Source organism: Chenopodium quinoa, unplaced genomic scaffold, assembly GCF_001683475.1.
Source record: "Chenopodium quinoa cultivar QQ74 unplaced genomic scaffold, ASM168347v1, whole genome shotgun sequence".
Classification (NCBI taxonomy): domain Eukaryota; kingdom Viridiplantae; phylum Streptophyta; class Magnoliopsida; order Caryophyllales; family Amaranthaceae; genus Chenopodium; species Chenopodium quinoa.
The window spans coordinates 389,071-407,682 of record NW_018743575.1 but is presented as its reverse complement, the minus strand read 5'-3'; the positions used below and the strand labels follow the sequence as shown (position 1 = coordinate 407,682).

The following is an 18,612-nucleotide window of genomic DNA, read 5'->3' as shown; positions in this document are numbered from 1 at the left end:
TCTTGGAACGGGTTTACCTTGCTAGTCGCACAGTTGATAGGCGCCGTTGCCGATGACTTGGGTGATCTCGTATGGGCCTTCCCATGGGGGGGCTAGCTTGCCGTCGGCAGGATCTTTTGTGTTATGGAACGCTTTTCTTAGTACCCAGTCACCTAGATGGAACGTTTTTGCCTTGACATTTTTGTTAAGGCTTCTTGCAACTATTTGCTGCTGCGCTGCCATTCTGATTAAGGCTGTTTCTCGTAGTTCTTCGACTGCGTCCAAGTTGTCCTCCATTCCTTTTTGGTTCATGTCTACCGTCATCAAGCCGAATTGAGACGTCGAAAGGTCGACTTCTAATGGGAGGACGGCTTCGCAGCCATAGACAAGGGAGAAAGGAGTCTGTCTCGTCACAGACCTTGGCGTCGTTCGGTTGGCCCATAGAACGGCTGTGAACTCATCGGCCCGTCTGCCTTTTGCTGCTTTTAACCTCTTTTTGATGGCGTTCATGACGACTTTATTGCTGGATTCTGCTTGTCCATTAGCTCGAGGATATCTTAGTGTTGATGTCTTTAGTTCTATTCTGAATTTCCTGCTAAATGAACGAGTTTTGTCGCTAATAAACTGCGACCCGCTGTCACAGACTATCACTAACGGAATGTCAAACCTGCAGATAATGTTAGTCCATAAGAACGAAATGACTTCTTTGTCTGTCACCTGCTTCAAGGCAATTGCCTTGATCCATTTAAAGAAATAATCTGTTAGTGCTAGCATGTAGACTCTTTGTCCTGGTGCAGCAGGTAGCTTTCCGACGATGTCCATTCCCCATCTCATGAAAGGCCATGGAGACAAGGTTTGATGCAAAGATTCCGAGGGTTTGTGGACTGTATTGGCGAATCGTTGGCAGCTATCACACTTGGCGACGTAGTGGACGGCGTCTTCATGGAGTGTTGACCAAAAGTACCCTCGTCTTTTTGCCAGTGTGGCTACTCCTCTGCCCCCGACGTGACTGCTGCATATGCCGTCGTGCAAGTGGCTGAGGATAGACTATTGCTCATGACTTCGAATACATCTTTGCGATAATCCCGACGTTGATTTATGGAACAAGACTCCGTTAGTGACATGGTATCTGAAGGCTTTGTATCTCAGTTCTCGGGCTTCTGTTTTGTCGTCGGGAAGGGTGTTGTTGGTGAGGTAATGTATAAGTGGCTTGGTCCAGTCGTTGTCGTCGTCGACGTCGTTGACGGGGAGGATTGCTTTTGTGGATACGGAAGGTTTTTGTAGGTGGACTAGGGGTATCGACGTAAAGGTGGTCTTTTTTAGTGCAGAGGCTAAGTTTGCAAGTGCGTCGGCTTATGAGTTTTGGTCTCTCGGAATATGTTGGATTGCGAAAGGGTTTGGCTTTCTCTTTGGCTACTTCGAGGTAGGCTGTCATTTTGGAGTCTTTTGTTGTAAAGTCTCTTGTCATGTGGCTGACGATGAGGAGGGAGTCACTGTATACATCTAGAGCTGTTGCCCCTAAGTCTTTGACGACCATCATTCCTGCAATTAGTGCTTCATATTCTGCTTCATTATTTGTTGCCTTGAAATCACAAGATATAGATCGCACTATCATGTCCCCTTGTGGCGACTTTAGCACCATTCCCAGCCAGCTCCTCGTTGATTGGGCGATCCGTCGACGAACAAAATCCATTTGCTTTCTTTGTCGACGCTGTTTATTTCTTCCACTTCTTTGTCAGCTATGGCCTGTAGGTCGGGACAGAAGTCAGCCACAAAATCAGTCATGACTTAATTGCTCTCCGGGGTTGAAACTCAATGTCGAGTGTAATTAATGAAATGCTCCATTTGCCCATACGTCCTTTCAACTCCGGTTTTCTCAAAACAGACTTGCTAAGGTAATTAGTCATCACCACTACGTGGTGGGTGGGTTTCAAAATAACGCCTTAGCTTTTTAACAGCGGTAATCAAAGCAAGAACGAGTTTTTCAAGAGATGAATACCTTACCTCGGCTGGGAGTAGGGTTTTACTTACATAACAAACTAGTAACTGCCAGCGTCGTCGTCTTCTCTCAGAACTGACGGCGACGATACTGACGACAATGTACAATTGCAAAGGCTCGTTAGCTTTTGGTTTCGACAGGAGGGGTAGCGTCATTGAATATTTTTTCAAGTCCTGTAATGCTTTCTCATGATCGTCGGTCCATTCAAAGCCTTTATTTTTTCGTAAGATGTTATAAAAAAGATGGCATTTGTCCGACAATTGAGAAATAAAGCGGTTTAACGCTGCCACTCGTCCTGTCAATTCCTGGGTTTCCTTAACGTTTCAGGGGGATTGAATGTTTATTAAGGCCCTGACTTGGTCGGGACTAGCTTCAATACCCCTTTGCGTTACGACATAACCAAGAAATTTTCCAAATACTCCAAAAGAACATTTAGTAGGGTTAAGTTTCATACCATACTTTCGCAAAACCTCAAACGTTTGACGAAGGTGGTCGACGTGGTCCTCTAACTTTTTGGATTTTACTAGCAAATCATCGATATACACCTCCATCATGTCACCTAACTGGTCTTTGAACATTTTGTTGACGAGTCTCTGGTACGTTGAACCTACATTTTTTAGTCCAAAAGGCATAATTTTATAACAATATACACCTCTATTTGTCTTGAAGGTCGTTTTTTCCTAATCGTCGGGATGCATGAGAATTTGATTGTATCCAGGCGTTCATGAACGTCAAGAGCTCGTGACCTGCTGTTGCATCTACCATGGCGTCGATGTGCGGCAACGGAAATGGATCTTTGGGGCATGCTTTATTGAGATCAATGAAGTCGATGCATACTCTCCATTTGCCATTCTTCTTGCTTACGACGATTTGCAAGCCAATCCGAATATTTCACTTCTCTTATTTTCCCTGTATCGATCAACTGCTGCACTTCATCATTGATGATCTTGTTTCGTTCTGGGGCGAACTTTTGACGCTTCTGCTTCACGGGCTTGTGATTTGGATCGACATTTAACTTGTGCGAGATGACGCTTGGATATATTCCCGTCATATCTTCATGCGACCAGGCGAAACAGTTTTTATTCTCTCGAAGAAAGGTTAGGATGGCGTTTTTGAGTTCAGGTGCCAACACGGACGGTTTGATTTGGTTTTTCAGGGTCCAGAGGTATTTCGTGGATTTCTAGGTCGTTGGGATTGTCTGGTGTTGGGCCTTGCTGTAATTGCTAGGTGGATTTCATTCATGGTTTCAAGGTTGTTTTGTAGCAGTTTTTGGCTTCACGGGGTTCTCCTTTAATCTCTTAGATTCCCCAGGGAGATGGAAATTTGAGAGTTTGATGGTAGATGGAAAGGATGACTTTTAGTTTATGGATCCATGGTCTACCCATGATGGCATTATAGGCTCAAGGACAGTCTACAACGTTGAATTTGGTTTGGGGGTTTAAGCCGCCAGCGTAGGTAGGTAAGGTTATGTCTCCGAGTTGACATCGTCTCGCCACTGAAACCGACCAACACTATTGACCTTCTGACGACGTCACTATCTTTCATCCCCATTTCTTCCATGGTTTTCCGGAACAGGACATTTGCGGAGCTTCCCCCATCGACTAACTCCCTTTTAAGCAGACAATTCCCAACCATCAATGATATGACCAGGAAGTCTTCATGTTCTTTGCTGATGTTGTTGATGTCATCGTCGTCGAAAGTGATGGCCATTGCTTTGAGCTTTTTCTCTAAAGGGTCTCTTGCTTCTTCTGAATGGCAGGGTCGTTTGACGACGTCCTTGCAATTCTTTTAGCTACAGAATAGGTTAATCCACAAATATCTAAACCACCAGAAATAACATTAATTACTACCGTAGGCGCAGGTGGCTTAGGTAGCCTGCTTATTGAATCGGCTTTGGCGTCACTGGTCGCACTGCCTTTCTTCTTGCCCAATAGGTGCTTGAGGTTGGCTCTCTTTAGCTGGAAGTCCACTTCTCTTCGCAATGCATATCAGTCGTCCGTCTTGTGCCCATGATCGTTGTGGAGCTCGCACCATTTGCTCATATCTTTCTCTAAATCGGGGTTTCAGCATCCATTTCGTTGCCACTAGTCTCTGTATCTGTATCATGCGGGGAGTCCAACACTTCTAACAGACGCATACGCGGTATGATACCCAGCCGCCTTGGGTGTCGACGACGGTTGCTCTGGGCGGACTCTAGTTGCTGTCAGAGGGTAGCTGCATCGAACGCTGCTGCTTCTTCTCTTTGCTGAGACGCTCATTGGACTCTTGGGCTGCCAGGAGATCGGCCTTGGTGTTCTCATAGGCCTTTCTCATCTGCTCGAGGGTCATATCATTAGAAGCCATTTTTGAAGTTGGGTTAGGGTATTGGGGTTTTACCTAGTTGTGTCCCCACAGACGGCGCCAAATTGTTTATGCTAAATTTCGTCAAGTGGGATTGAATAACAAAATCTAGGTTACGAATCAACTAGATAAAACTTTAAACGAAAGTAATAGGAAAATAAAGAAACGACACGAGGAATTGGTGACGCGGAAAACCCAAGGAAGGTAAAAACCGCGGGTAGAATGAGGATCTACCAAACTTTCACTCTGTAAAATATTGAACGAAAAGAGGATAACAGGATATGATCAATGTATTTTAATAGCTAGGTTGTCCTGTGTCCATTGTCGTTGGTATCCTCCCTTTATATAGATGATTTTTTGGGTTGAAAGTAGCCGTTGCAAGGTGATAGGATGAGCTCCTTATTTTCCGGCAACTACCTCTTGATTAACGGTGTTGAGCTTATCCCCATAACGGGTTGATTCTGCTGGAGGGTAGACTTAGTCTTGGCGCTTATCACTTCCTAGAATAGGGAGGTTGTTATCCCTGCTTCATCCGTCGAGTCTTGTGCTTTAATCATTGATTCTTACTCTTTGTCGCTGACCCCTGCTGACTTGCTTGACTTTGACTCACTAAAATTTACCCATAACACGCATCAAATTAGAAGATACCAAACCAAAAAAAAAAAAAAAAAAAAACGAGCTTAAAACACCTATATAATTTGCTAAACAACAAATCTCAAATCATGAAGAAAGATCATGCCTGCAATGTCTTACAATGATCATTGTCCCAGTGACCTTTTTCATGTTTCTTAGAAGCATTAATGCATACATTAAGATTTAAAATTCTATTTAAATGTTAGACTACTCTTTACTTGTAAGGAATCCAATAACAAGCCTTAGAATATACTATAAAGGAGTATAAACAACAGTAACTACATAAGCAAATCTGCAGGATTCAGGAGAGGAGGTCAAAATGTATGCAATCTTACCTTTAACAATGCAGGACTTAGCAGAGAAACCTTTTTGATAAATCCTCATTATGGATAGGTAATAGCACATCCCACATCCCACATTCAACTTTTATCAGACTGATAATCATTTTTGTGCAATCTTTATACCAAACAGTAGGTTTTCAGTGATATATTAAATGGGAGGATGGGATATGTTTCCAGATAGAACATCAGGATGCCTGCCATGCTGATTTAGCCAGCTCGATCCTTCTTGTTTTGCAATTTTTCTTCTTTTCATCTGTGATCTTACTCTTGAGACGTCATTCCATCTTCCAGCTGAAGCATAAAGATTTGATAATAAAGTGTAAGCTGCACTGCAATGTGGGTCTAGATCAAGTATGTACTTTGACACTCTTTCAGCTATTTCAATATCAGAGTGTGTTCTACATGCGTTAAGTAGATTTAACAGAACCAGAGAATTTGGTATAATTGGCATATTCTTGATAAAGTCTTCTGCTTTATCTAGTTCACCAGATCGGCACATGATATCCACCATGCAAGCATAATGCTGAACATTCATTTTTATCAAAGTATACTTGGTGAAAAACTGGAAAAACCGCTTCCCTTTCAGGAACACTCCAGAATGACTAGCAGCATTCAGCAATCCAGTAAAAGTGATTTCATCAGGTTCAACCCCTGCACGCAGAATCTGTGCAAACAATGTAAACACCCAATTAGCACACCCATGCTGCGCACTCCCAACAATGATCGAGTTCCAGGATACAAGATTTTTTACTTCTATTCCTTCAAATGCTTTTATTCCATCTAGAATGCCCCCACATTTAGAATACAATGTAACAAGTGAATTCCCCACAAATGCAGAAGCCTCAAATCCCAGCTTAATAGCTTCTGCGTGAACAACTTGTCCTCTATCAAGAGACATGAGTGCACAGCAAGAATTCAACGCACTAGTGAAAGAAGACTCGTTAGGTAAAATCCCCAACTTGATCATGTCAGTAAATACTGTCAATGAATCGTTATGCATTGAATTCAAATTATATCCCGTTAAGAGCGAAGTCCACACAACCACACTATCATGCACATATTCCCTAAAGATCTTGTTAGAATTTTCTGGTTGCTTGTAATTCGCGTAAAAGGTTATAAAAGAAGAGGTTATATACTCTTCATCCACGCACCCCAGCTTCACAATGCGCGCATGAATCTGTGTACCAAGCTCAATAGCCCTTGAATTGGCACAAGCTGTTATCAGACAAGGAAATATACTTGCTGATGCTGAGGGCTCGATCCCATCACCGACCATACGCTTAAATACTCTCAAGGCGTCAACACTTCTCCCAATTTGATCAAGCCCACTAATCATCGAAGTCCATGAAATAACATTCCTACAAGGCATCTCTTCAAACACCTTAACAGCCTCACTAACTCTACCATTGCTAAAATAACCATAAACCATAGAATTCCAAACAGCAACATCCTTAAAAGGCATTTCTTTGAACAATCTTTCAGCCAACTCTACATACCCAAATCGCATATATCCACTAATCATCGTCGTCCAAGAAATAACATTTCTCTCAGGCATTTCATCGAATAGCTTCCGAGCAATGCTCAAATTACCACAATCTAAACACCCTTTAACAATTGAATTCCAAGCAATGGTATCTCTAACAGGCATTTGATCAAACAGGTGGAGTGCATCATTTAGCCTACCACATTTAGAATGACTAGTGATCATCTTTGTACACATAGTTACATTCGAATATGAAATCGTCCCGAAAAACCGAGGAACCCTGTGTAATCTTTGGTATGTTCTGTGATCAGGAATAATCCAGCAGAAAGTATTCGTCTTAGATAGCCAAAAACTCATCTTCCCCAAGAAAACCCAAGTTTTTATCTGACCCATAACAGAGATGTACATGAATTTGATTTTATGCTCAAATTGGGATTAAGTACATGAATTTGAATTTATGCACAATTTGGTGGGAAAATGTTTGCATAATTTGATTGAGGTGATTTGCTAAGCAGGAGTATGAACTAAGGGAGTGTTTAGTGGTAGGGTGCTCGCGGTTCGGTTTAATTTGGTGCACTTTGGAAAGTAATTAAAACTAACCCATGAAATTCCGGTTTGACTTTTTTCAAACCTAAAACTAAACCACAACATATGTAACACTTTTTATATATGCCCGCGTGCAGGTAGGTGCATCTAGGGGTGAAAGTATATGGATTTAAACCGAAAATCGAATCAAATCAAATCAAACACTTCGGTTTGGATTCTTTTTAATTTGGATTAGTTTGAATTGAATTTTTTTTTAAAATATAGATTACGGTTTGGATTCGGTTTTGGGTTTTAAAAAACCAAACCAAATAAGAAATTGAATTTGGGCCCATAATACTTATATGGCTTATGCTACTAATGCTGTTAATTGTAATTTGCAAATTTATTGAATATTTGCACATTTGTTTCATTGTTTGACTACTGTACTTTAATTATTGAATTATTTTGCTAAGCTTTTGTTTATTGCAATAAGTAATATATGTTCATGCCCAAAAATTAGACCCAAAAACACATGCCCAAAAATTTCGGTTCGGTTTGGATTCATTTTTGAAAAACCGAATTAATACCGGATTGGATTGGATTAGACTAAATCCAAATTCGGTTTCAAAAATCCAAAATCGAATTAATTCGGTTTGGATTCGATTTGGCCTATAATCCAAACCGCAATCCGAACTTTCGCTCCTAGGTGCATCGAATAGAGGAAGTAGTAGTGGAGGTCAACAATTATTTTAAAATAGTGAAGGTGAAGAGAAAGATAGGAATAGAGGAAGTAGTAGTGGAGGTCAACAATTATTTTTAGACGTGTAAAAGGGACAAAAAAAAAAAATGGAGACCACTATCATTGAGAGTGTACTTTAGTACTGGAGTATTTTATATCTTTAAAATTCTAGTAGAGTTTTTTTAAAGTATCGCTGAAAGTGTATTTTGTACCACTAAGAATGATTTTGTACTAATGAAACTCAAGTGGTATTATTTGACAGACAAATCAGATGTCTTTAAAAGTGTAGCGAAATAACTTTTTTACTCAAGTGAGGCATACCAAAAGCTACTCACGGTAAGCCGTTTGAAACGCCTCCAACCAATGTTTTTTTTCTTTCTTTCTTTCTTTCTTTCTTTCTTTCTTTTTCGTCTAATATAAATTTTTTTCTCATTAATTGGAGCAAAAATTATTAATTGAGTTGAAAATACCCTTGGGTGCAACTTGCTCTTTGGTGTATATAATTTTTTTTTTACCTCACATGCCAAACCCAAACTAAACAACATGATAGCTCAAGTGGTTAGAGCTCCCTCCCGGTTTCAGGTGATCTTGGACTCGATTCTTATAACCCGTCCTTGTGGCTCTCTAAACACCACAAAAAAAAAAAAAAAAAAAAGCATTATATTGCAATTTGATATCGTTTTTGTAAACACCCTTTGCATCCTAAAATGTTGTTTCCATATTTTTTTTTCTTTCTTTATTTAGTCTACTTAAAATGACTGGAACACCCCCACTATTTAAAATTCTCACAAATTACCCTTACCTTTTTCCTTGTTTTTGCCCTCGATAAATATTTTTTAAAAAGAAACAAAAGCTAGCGTTAATTACGGGATAAATTATCCATGAGTACATATGGAGCAATATCGTGGGGGCAATGATTTTCCCAAACTTGCTCGACTCCAAAAAGAACTAGCTTGGCAAGATGATGAGCTACATAATTACCGTTTCTCATAACATGGGACCAAACGACAGAATCAAAATGAGTACATAACGAAAAAATATCTCCTAGAAGTGTATCCAGATCATTAAAGTATATCGAGCCTTTCGAAAGACGACTAATGAGCAATTGACAATTCGACTCTAAGATCACATTCTCCAAGCCATACCTGTTACCTAGACGCAAAGCCAAGGCAATTGCCTGAGCTTCAGCCACCTCAGGGGGCCAATAAGCCTTAACTCTCCTAGTTGCTGCAAACAAAACCAAGCCATTGTGATCTCGAGCAACTGCACCAAGTCCAATCCAACCATCATCTCGCAACGAAGCATCAGCATTAATCTTAATGCTGCCAGCAGGAGGGGTGCACCAGATTTTTGGGCTTCCTGCTGGGCGAGGCAGAGTGCTCTTGTATATTCGATGAGCATACTGCCCATATTCATCCACAAGACGATGCACACGACTAATCAAGACATTACTTGGAGTAGAACGATCCTCTAAGACTTTCAGATTACGTTCACCCCAAATGCACCAAGCTAAAATCATACTTCGTTGTCGTGTCATTTATCCACTGACCTCCAGCTAGACACAAGGTCTCGCATTGACCCTGGTGCTTCCCAGTTCACCATAGCAGTGCAGCAGCTTTCCTGCCATAGATCTTGCACCCAACTACAGCTAACTATAGCATGCCCCGTTGTTTCCTCATCAGACCCGCACCATGGGCAAGTTGCAGCTTCAATTAAATGTCATCTCTTCAGCAGCGAGCGAGTAGGGAGTGCTTCAGTGCATAAGCGCCAGAAAAAGTGCCTAACTTTCGGACTCACATCCATCCCCCAAATCTCCACCCATGCTTGATGAAAGCTATCCAAATTGCACCCCTTACCCAAAAGATAGGAAATCTTGATAGAGTAGTTTCCATCCTTTGAGAAGGCCCAGGTGAGCTCATCTCTTTACCCCCATGAACTGATGCATTTAAAAAAAAAAAAAAAACATGACAACTGATGCATTTAAAATAAATTAAAAAACAAAAGAAGTATTTGTTAAATTCGAATATCCTTTGTACTTCGTAGATGTTATATAAATTTTTGCTAATGAATTGTATTATAAAATAGACGAGAATTGATTGATTTAAGTAACATGTTTGTTATGTGCGGAACATAAACAAGAATATATAAAACGTAAATTTGAAAAATAAATTAGGAAATAGATGAGATAAACACACATATATACGTGGTTCGGTCAAATTAGATCTACGTCGACAGGGTAAGAGATTGTATTTTCTTATTAAATTTCATGGAAGATACATAAGAGATTACAAGGGAGATACAACACACTCCATCTCACAAATCTCTTAAGTGGAGTTACATATAAGGTTGAATTGGCTAGGCTTATTAATATGAATACTTAATAATTGTCCACCTAATGGTTCCTTATACTTCCTCCGATCTATTCCCCTAATATTGCAACATGGGTGGGGATACAAATTTTAGGAAGAGAAGAGAGATAGAGAAGAATAAAGATAGAGACTTATGTGATGTGGAGAGAGAAAGAGAGAGAGAAAAAAAAGTGCAAATAGAGAAATTTTTATAATATTTGTAAAACTTTCTAAAAATGGTAATTGTTGCAATATTTGTGGAACAGAGGAAATATAACGTAAGAAACCCTAAATTATTCCCCAAGGAATAGCATTAGTAGCCGTCATAGGCATACCCCATATATAGGAAACAAAACACGCCTTGGATGATCCTCAATGAAGCACGGACGTGCTACTTTATGACACGGACGTGCTGCTGGGCGCGTGTCAAGAAATTCCCACTTCGACAGTCTTTAGTAAAATGAACATAATTTTCTCGTTTTTTATCGTAATTATGCATATGACCTATCGTTGAAAAACTCTTGAAACAAACTATCACCTCCAACTTGAATAACCTCAAGATCACCTTTGAATTGAGAGATATATGCGTTTGAAGTCAGTCCTTCGATATTGCACTAGATTTCAAGTCACAATTAACAAATTAGTTTTACTATTTATTAAAAAAAAAAAAAAAAATTAAAAATCCAACCTTTGCACTTTCTTCCCTTAAAAATCCAACATTTTGATTATCCCACAAAATTCAACTTTTACCCCCTATCTTCACCAACAGATCCATTACTTGTTAGTGACCACTTTTTGTAAGTTATATGCCACGTGTTAGCATTTAATAGGTTTATTATTTTTTTAATTATTAAAAAAAAAATAGTTAAAAGAAAGGGAAAAAAAAAAAAAGCCCCCACCCCTAAAATTTAGTGAACTGTTAAACATCGCCCGCAAATTCCTACATAAAGCCCACAAAATAAGAGTGAAATGACACTTTTGCCCTCATACTAAAAAACACACAATTTCTCTCTCTACTCTCTACTTCCACTTTCTCTCTCTAAATTATTTCCAAAGCTATGTCGAGGCGGCCCGGCAAGGAAGTGGCGGCACCGGCGGTGGGCGGAAGGCGGTTTGCCGGCCAGAAGGTAAATTTTTTAATTTTTGTAATTTTTTTTTAAAAAAAAAACCTCCGGCGACGGTGGGGCGCCAAGGCGAGACGCCACCACCACGGCGGAGGCGCCTAGGCAAGGCGCCCGTACGGTGGTGGCGGCGCCTAGCCCAGACGCCACTACCATGGCGGCGGCGCAGAGGCTACGCGCCACGGCCGTGGTAATGGCGTCTGGGCTAGGCGCCGACACCACCGTACAGGCGCCTTGCCTAGGCGCCTCGTTCTTTTTTTTTTTTTTAAATTTTTTTTTTGTTTTTTTTTAATTTTAAATTTTATTTTCGATTTTTTTTTTTTTTTTTTATAAAATTTGTTTTTCTTTTTTTTAAATTGTATGTTCCCTTTTTTTTTTATCTTTTTTTTTTAAAATTTTGTTTTTTTATTTGTTTTAATTTTATATTTTTTATGTTTATAATTTTATTTCCGTGACTTGTTTATTTGCTTTTGTGTTTATTTTCGACTTTTTTTAATTTGTTTTCGTTATTATGTTTCGTTATTTACTTGGAGTTAGGCATCGCAATTTAGACCTGGTGCGGGGAAGAGTATTGACGTCGTGAGGAGTACGATCTACTCAATGGAGAGCTCGGGGCCCAGACACGTTAGATCCCGTGGTATTTCGGCCTCGGCCCGCAGAGAACGGGTGCACTGTTCTGCGGACGATCAAGATGATGATGATGATGATGAGGAGGAGGAGGAGGAGGTCGAGGAGGAGGAGGTCGAGGACGAGGATGATGCAGATGAGGATGTCGACGATCAGAGTGGACCATATGATGATTACGGTCCATTCAGTCAGAGACTTGATGATACGTATGAGACGCATAGGGTAGATGTGCGTAAGGGTCGAGATGGTAGGTTTGTTAGTAGATCTGGCACATCATCTGCGTCCACTGTGTCTGCGGGTAGCAGAAAACGGTCGAGGGCCGTTAATGATTCTTGGATGGTGAGGGGTGAGGTGGCCGGGGGACCTATAGACGGGAGTGTGATTCCTAGCTTTTTAGGACACATCGCTACCCGTATTTGGGAGGACCAGGAGAGGGCTTTGGATACAGGCATTTTGAAATGCCAAACCCGGGAAAAGACTTGTAGGTTTTTGTGTAGCTGGGCTGATGCTTGGCCGGAGGAGAGCGAGATGGTCGGGCGATTGAGGGCCACTAGAGTGAGTCACCTTCCTGCCACCATGCACGATAGGATTGACTGGACGCTGATCACGGCTTTCGTTGAGCGATGGCAGCCGGATACGAACTCGTTCCACCTTCCGTTCGGTGAGATGACGATCATGTTGCATGACGTCGAGGCCATCCTTGGGATTCCCGTGGAGGGAAACCGAGCGTCTGTCGTCACTGATGCGGATCAGGCAGATTTACTAGCGGAGCTGTTGGCGGTGGATAGGGCTGCGCTGTACACATCGGCACTTGGTGTGTGGGATCACGGCGGCGTTAAGATCGCAGCCGTCTTGCAGCGATGTTTGCACCCTACGGCACGTAGGACGCAGGACACACAGCTGGCTGCATATGTTTTTCTTCTTCTCGGGTGTACCTTGTTTCCGGATAAGAGCGGGAACAAGCTCAGGCCACGCGACATAGTTGACGCGTGTGAGCCCGACAGAGTAGGCCAGTTTTCTTGGGGTCGGCTACGCTGGCGTATCTGTATCGCCAGTTAGGATTCTCGAGCCGGGCTGATGCAGCAGGTATCACTGGATGTCTGACGTTGTTACAGACCTGGATATACGAGTATTTTCCTGCGTTTCGACCACACCGCGACCCGGTTCCCATTGGTGATGGCCAGCCACGTGCCTGTGCGTGGAGTCCGCGTGTCGAGAAGAAGTCCGTTGACCGCCTGCGCTCCATACGGTTATCGCTTGACAGGATGTCCCCCTTAGAGGTACAGTGATTAAATTATTTCTACTTTTACAATCTGATGCTTTATTTTATGACTGTTACTGATTTTAAATAATGTGCAGGTGAACTGGATGCCTTTCGGCCAGAACCCTAGTAATAGGGTACCCAGGACCCTCTACACTGGACTGATTCAGTATCGCGAGATCGTAGAGGCGTACATGCCGCAGCGCTGTCTTCGCCAGCTTGGATTTGTCCAAGTTGTCCCACCTCCACCGGCATGGCCCAGTAAGGCGGTACGATCTGCGTCGTCGAAGGAGTACGTCGTCCAATGGCCGTCAAACATGATATCCATGTGGGAGCAGTTTCCGATGGTTGCCCGCCTATGGACGGCGGAGCTGCAGCGGCCGCCAAGTGGGGTGACTGCCATGTGTGACCAGCACTACATGGAATGGTACATCCGGCACTCGCACCCGAGGTTGATCAAAGACATCGACGACGCAGATGATGACGATGTGCCACCTGCCACTGCCTCTTATGCGGTACGTCTCATCTTTTATTTGTTGTTCTCTTATTTTAATATATATATATGTATAATACGTCGTTTCATGTTTTTTGTTTTGTGTAGTGGATGGGCAAGATTATGCAGTTGGGACACCGACTTTTTGAGGAAAGGGACTGCATGACGAGTGCATCAGGCAGAGCTGTTATTGACGATCTGGAACGGACCCTTGAGCAGTGGCAGTGGGCGTCACAGAGGGATTACTGATATTTGAAATTAGACATTATCTTTTTAGTTTGTAATATTTGACATTATTGTTCTTAGTTTTTAAAATTCAATATTATCATTTTAGTTTGTAATATTTGAAATTATTGTTGTTAGTTTTTAAAATGAAACATTATCTTTTAAAAATGAACACATAGAAATGACATAGTATTGACAATACAAGGCCTCATAGTAAAAGGTAGGTGTACATCAACAAAAACTACATGGCAATTAAATTGTTCCACTGTTGCACGCGAGCATGGTACAAAGCATCCCAACCCTCCACGCTTGCTCTACGAATTTCATACCACTTCGGTATGATATTTGGGACCGGAAAATCGGGTGACATGTCTAATCGGATAAAATGTCTGTATGACGGCCCAAGAAATCCAATAGCAACGTCCCTTACCGGTCTGGTGACGGTCTCGCGCGAACACCAGGGCAGAACCGTTGTACATGGATAATAGGCTCGACTATGTAAACCAAGGCCGAAATGCATGACTGCACACTTGTAGATGTTTGCAACGGCAAAGAGATCAAGTGGCGCATCGAACCAATGATTTTGACCGCAAGGTCCCCCTCCCCACCGGATACGCTGCAGAGACCTATCCAAGTCCTCGCCGTACACATGGCCATACACATCTCGGTTTGATGCGATTTCACTGTACATCAACTGCCGCACTAAACCGTAGTTGTCTTCACCCATTTGAAACACATCCGCCACAACCCGAAATCCGCAGTTACCATCTGCAATGACATCATTCCACCCGTCCAAGAATGGCATCATGATATTAGGGATCCTGTCCTTATATGGAAAATGTTCAATGTCCATTCTCCCTGTTACACACATCAATAAACACAATAAACAAGTCAACAGTAAACTAATCAAATAGTCAACAAAAGAAATTGAAGTCGAATGTCTTACCGGTGCCGGGCATATTCACCGACGACGATGATTGGCTGCCACTTGATGAGGATGTACGACCACGGCCACGGCCACGGCCACGACCGCGAATGTACTCAAACGCACTCTTGTTCCGCCGTGGTTGTCGACCCCTAGGTCGCTCGACCCCTTCCGGTTCCTCGGTATCCAAACACGATGTATTGAACATGTCATGAAGTATGTGTGTAGCACTACGAATGATCGAAGGGTGACTGGAGGACACTTGGTCAAACATCATCTGAAACTGCTCCAACTCCTCTTGTTCACGGTGAACCGTATGCGGAACAGCATGCTCTCCGATAACGAGCGTCCGCCAGAATGGATGAACCTGATCGACATGTAACGACGCCCTGTCTTGCGTAATTACGCGGTGAATGGTGCATGCACAAGGTAATCCATGAGTCATTGATATAGCACATCCGCACCGAATAGCCACTTCATCGCCCAACTCCCTCATCCTGGTATACTCGCTCAGAATCAACCCCAAACAGTGGTGTGACACACGACCGTGGAGAATCTTAAATATGAAATGGCCATACAACATGCCATGTCGTCGTCTGGAGTCCTCGAGATAGTTCTTGATGCCGTTCCTCTGAGTATCAATAGCCTTGTTTATTCTCTCGAACAGTGTATCCAGAGCAGCCGTGGAAGAATCAATCCAGTCCTTCAAAGCTCTATGAGCGCTCTCGACTCTGCATGTCGTAGTGTTCCCAAAATGAAGAACTTGGTTCGTCCAATATTTGACAAACTTTTCCCTCTGAGGTACCCACTGATGCATCACATAGTCTACGATTGGCGGGCACCACTTGTACGCATCCTTTAAGTTTTCCAAGGCTCGATCGTACTCTGCCTCCGTGGTAGCTTGCAGGATCTTCCGCCACTTACCATTTACCAATCTCTCTGCTGAATCTAAGTTCTTGTTGAAAAGGTTGTAGGCTTTGACTTTCACGCAGTTGTTGATGTGCCATGTGCACAGTAAATGGCTCGACTCCGGAAACAGCTCCGCTATAGGGGCAAAAAGACCTCCCTCACAATCACTTACGATGGCCGATGGCTGTACATTTGGGCCGATGTAGTTTCTCAACTTTTCCAACACCCAACGGTAACTCGCAGCCGTCTCATCCTTCATGACTGCATAACCAATCAGAAAGTTCTGGTTCGTTGGAGCCATCCCAACCATCTCAACCAGTGGGAACTTGTACTTGTTTGTCTTGTACGTTGAATCGATCAAAATCACAGATGGCCAAGACGAAATCATATCAGCACAATCAGGATGGACAAGGAACAAATGAGTTACCTCCGATGTGTCTTCGTCAGATTCAAACCAGTAAAGGTAACCACGTGCTTGTGCCTGGTGCAGAAGCTGCTGTATAGGGTTCCTTCCCTCTGACCGTTCAAACCTCAATTTCTGTCTGACGTTGTAGATGTGTCTTCGGTTTGGCTGGTCTTCGGGGAATTTCTCTAACACAGACGCTAATATTTTAGCGGGCTTCACTTGAGCATCACTCATTTCTTTTACAACTAGTTTCGCAGCTGGACTTAGGCCGCTTAACTGCCGATGCCCCACTTTGTATGCTATCAGCTCATGGTTGTGATATCCCCATTTGTCGTAACCCTTCACTTCCCAACCGTCACGCCTTTGATGTTGTCGAACCTTAACTCGGAACTGACACCCACAACCTTTCCGCTTTGAGTCAAACCGAATCGCTTTACTGAAATCTCGTTCTTCTCTTTTGCGATAACGGTCGCATCTCAAAATGCGATCCATTCTACCATCCCGTTGAGATTTATGAGTTGCTACTACTAAACAAAAGCCTGATCTAATTGCAACCTGTTTTGCCCAATCAATCGCTTGTTGAGCATCTTCGAACAGGCCATCATGTACAAAAATCCCACTGTAATCATTTCCGTCTCCACCATAATCCTGTAACAATAACATATAACGTATAAATATAATTACATTAAGATTAAATTAACAAAAACAAACAAAAAAAAAAAAAGGGGATTAAATTAAAAAATAAAATAAAAAAAAAAAAAAAAAAAAAATATTCCCCTACTGGCGCCTGGCCAGGACGCCGGAGCCACGGCCGGGGCGCCTGGTCAGGACGCCGCCGCCATGGTGGCGGCGTGGTGGCCAGGCGCCTTGGCCGTGGCTGCGGCGTCCTGGCCACGCGCCGCTACTATGGTCGAGGCTTCTCCACCAGGCGCCGTGACCACGGTGGCGGCGTCCTGGCTAGGCGCCACAACCACGGCATGGCCTTTTGGCTAGGCGCCAGCCACCATTTCGTCCTTACGATGCGTTACGAACCTCGTTTTCCGATGACGACGGCGATTCTCCGGTGATCCTCGGCGATCCGGTGCTGCTCCACATTTTTTTAGTGCGAAAAATTTATCTTCCGTTAAAATTATAAAAAGGGCAAATTTGTCAAAAAATTATAAAATGTGGGCTTTATGTAGAGATTTGCGGGCGATGAATAACAAGTCCCAAAATTTAAGCACAACCCCCTGCCACCTACTCAAACACCTGACCACCAGCCCACCGACAACACCGCAACCAACAAGCACCGCACATCTCCTCCAACACTAGCCCACCGACAACATACAACGTGTTAAAAAGTCCTCTGTTCTCTGTCTCACAAGTGAGGGCAGTAACTACCCTTGTCATTTCCCGGCAATTCCTCTTTCACATGGCGATGCTCATCTTAGGTGGGTCGCTTTTCTTTCCTTTATTGCTGACTTTTTTATGCTGCTCTAGTAAATAAATAAATTAAAAATGGTGATTTTATGGTGACTCAGCCTAGATGATTTTGTAGGCGTCGTTGAGGTACGTGAATATTGTGTTTTTTATTAAATTAATACGATCTGTAATTATAAAATTTTATTCTACTCTGTATATAAAATGTACAAGTATATTAAAAAATTTACCGTGATCTGAGTTTACGTACATGAGTTCATCAATGTTGAAATTTACTTCGTAGATTGGAGTTACTATGCAAGTGCTAGCTGCCGCAGCCGCAGCCGCAGCCGCAAGGGTAGTTTACGTACATGAGTTCATCAATGTTGAAATTAATTGCGTAGATTGGAGTTATTATGCAAGTGCTATCTAGCTGCCGCAGCCGCAAGAGTAGGTGAGAGAAAACAAATCTTGCTTACTCGTCAAAATTCCATTTAATACTGCTATACTATGCGGAGAACGTAGAAAATTTTCTATTGCTTTTCTACTCATTTTCAATTAATCACAAAGTGAGTTTCCTCACCAACTCACTTTGTGATTTTGAGATCACAAGTTCGAGCCCCACCAACTGATCAATATTATTGATGTAAATGATTTTAAATATTGAATCAATAATTATGTAATTGACTTTAGTAGTTCACTTGATCACTCCACGTAATTGTAGAAATAATTTTTAGATCTAATCATTAAAGGAAATATTATAATATAATGTGCCTATTTTTATGCCTCGTTTGGTTGTATATGCGAATTAAATATTGTAGGAAGTTATAATTTCTTGGAAACATTTAGATCATGTTTGT

At 42.3% G+C, this 18,612-nt stretch overlaps 3 protein-coding genes across 3 annotated transcripts; 1 reads left to right on the top strand and 2 right to left on the bottom strand.

Annotated features, from left to right (window-relative positions):
* Positions 1-4,392: 4,392 nt before the first annotated feature.
* LOC110682662 (pentatricopeptide repeat-containing protein At5g46460, mitochondrial-like) lies at positions 4,393-7,394 on the bottom strand. The gene is made up of 2 exons (XM_021858996.1): positions 5,287-7,394; positions 4,393-4,927 (listed from the first exon to the last, which is right to left on the bottom strand). The coding sequence occupies exon 1, from the start codon at positions 7,181-7,183 to the stop codon at positions 5,441-5,443; it is 1,743 nt and encodes a 580-aa protein (XP_021714688.1). The 5' UTR covers positions 7,184-7,394; the 3' UTR covers positions 4,393-4,927; positions 5,287-5,440.
* A 5,476-nt stretch (positions 7,395-12,870) lies between these two features.
* On the top strand, positions 12,871-14,182 carry LOC110682661. Its single transcript, XM_021858995.1, has 3 exons — positions 12,871-13,415; positions 13,495-13,911; positions 13,998-14,182. The coding sequence occupies exons 1-3, from the start codon at positions 13,401-13,403 to the stop codon at positions 14,136-14,138; spliced, it is 573 nt and encodes a 190-aa protein (XP_021714687.1). The 5' UTR covers positions 12,871-13,400; the 3' UTR covers positions 14,139-14,182.
* Positions 14,183-14,251: 69 nt separating this feature from the next.
* LOC110682660 (PKS-NRPS hybrid synthetase CHGG_01239-like) lies at positions 14,252-16,737 on the bottom strand. Its single transcript, XM_021858994.1, has 2 exons — positions 15,061-16,737; positions 14,252-14,972 (listed from the first exon to the last, which is right to left on the bottom strand). The coding sequence occupies exons 1-2, from the start codon at positions 16,586-16,588 to the stop codon at positions 14,356-14,358; spliced, it is 2,145 nt and encodes a 714-aa protein (XP_021714686.1). The 5' UTR covers positions 16,589-16,737; the 3' UTR covers positions 14,252-14,355.
* Between the last annotated feature and the right edge of the window lie 1,875 nt (positions 16,738-18,612).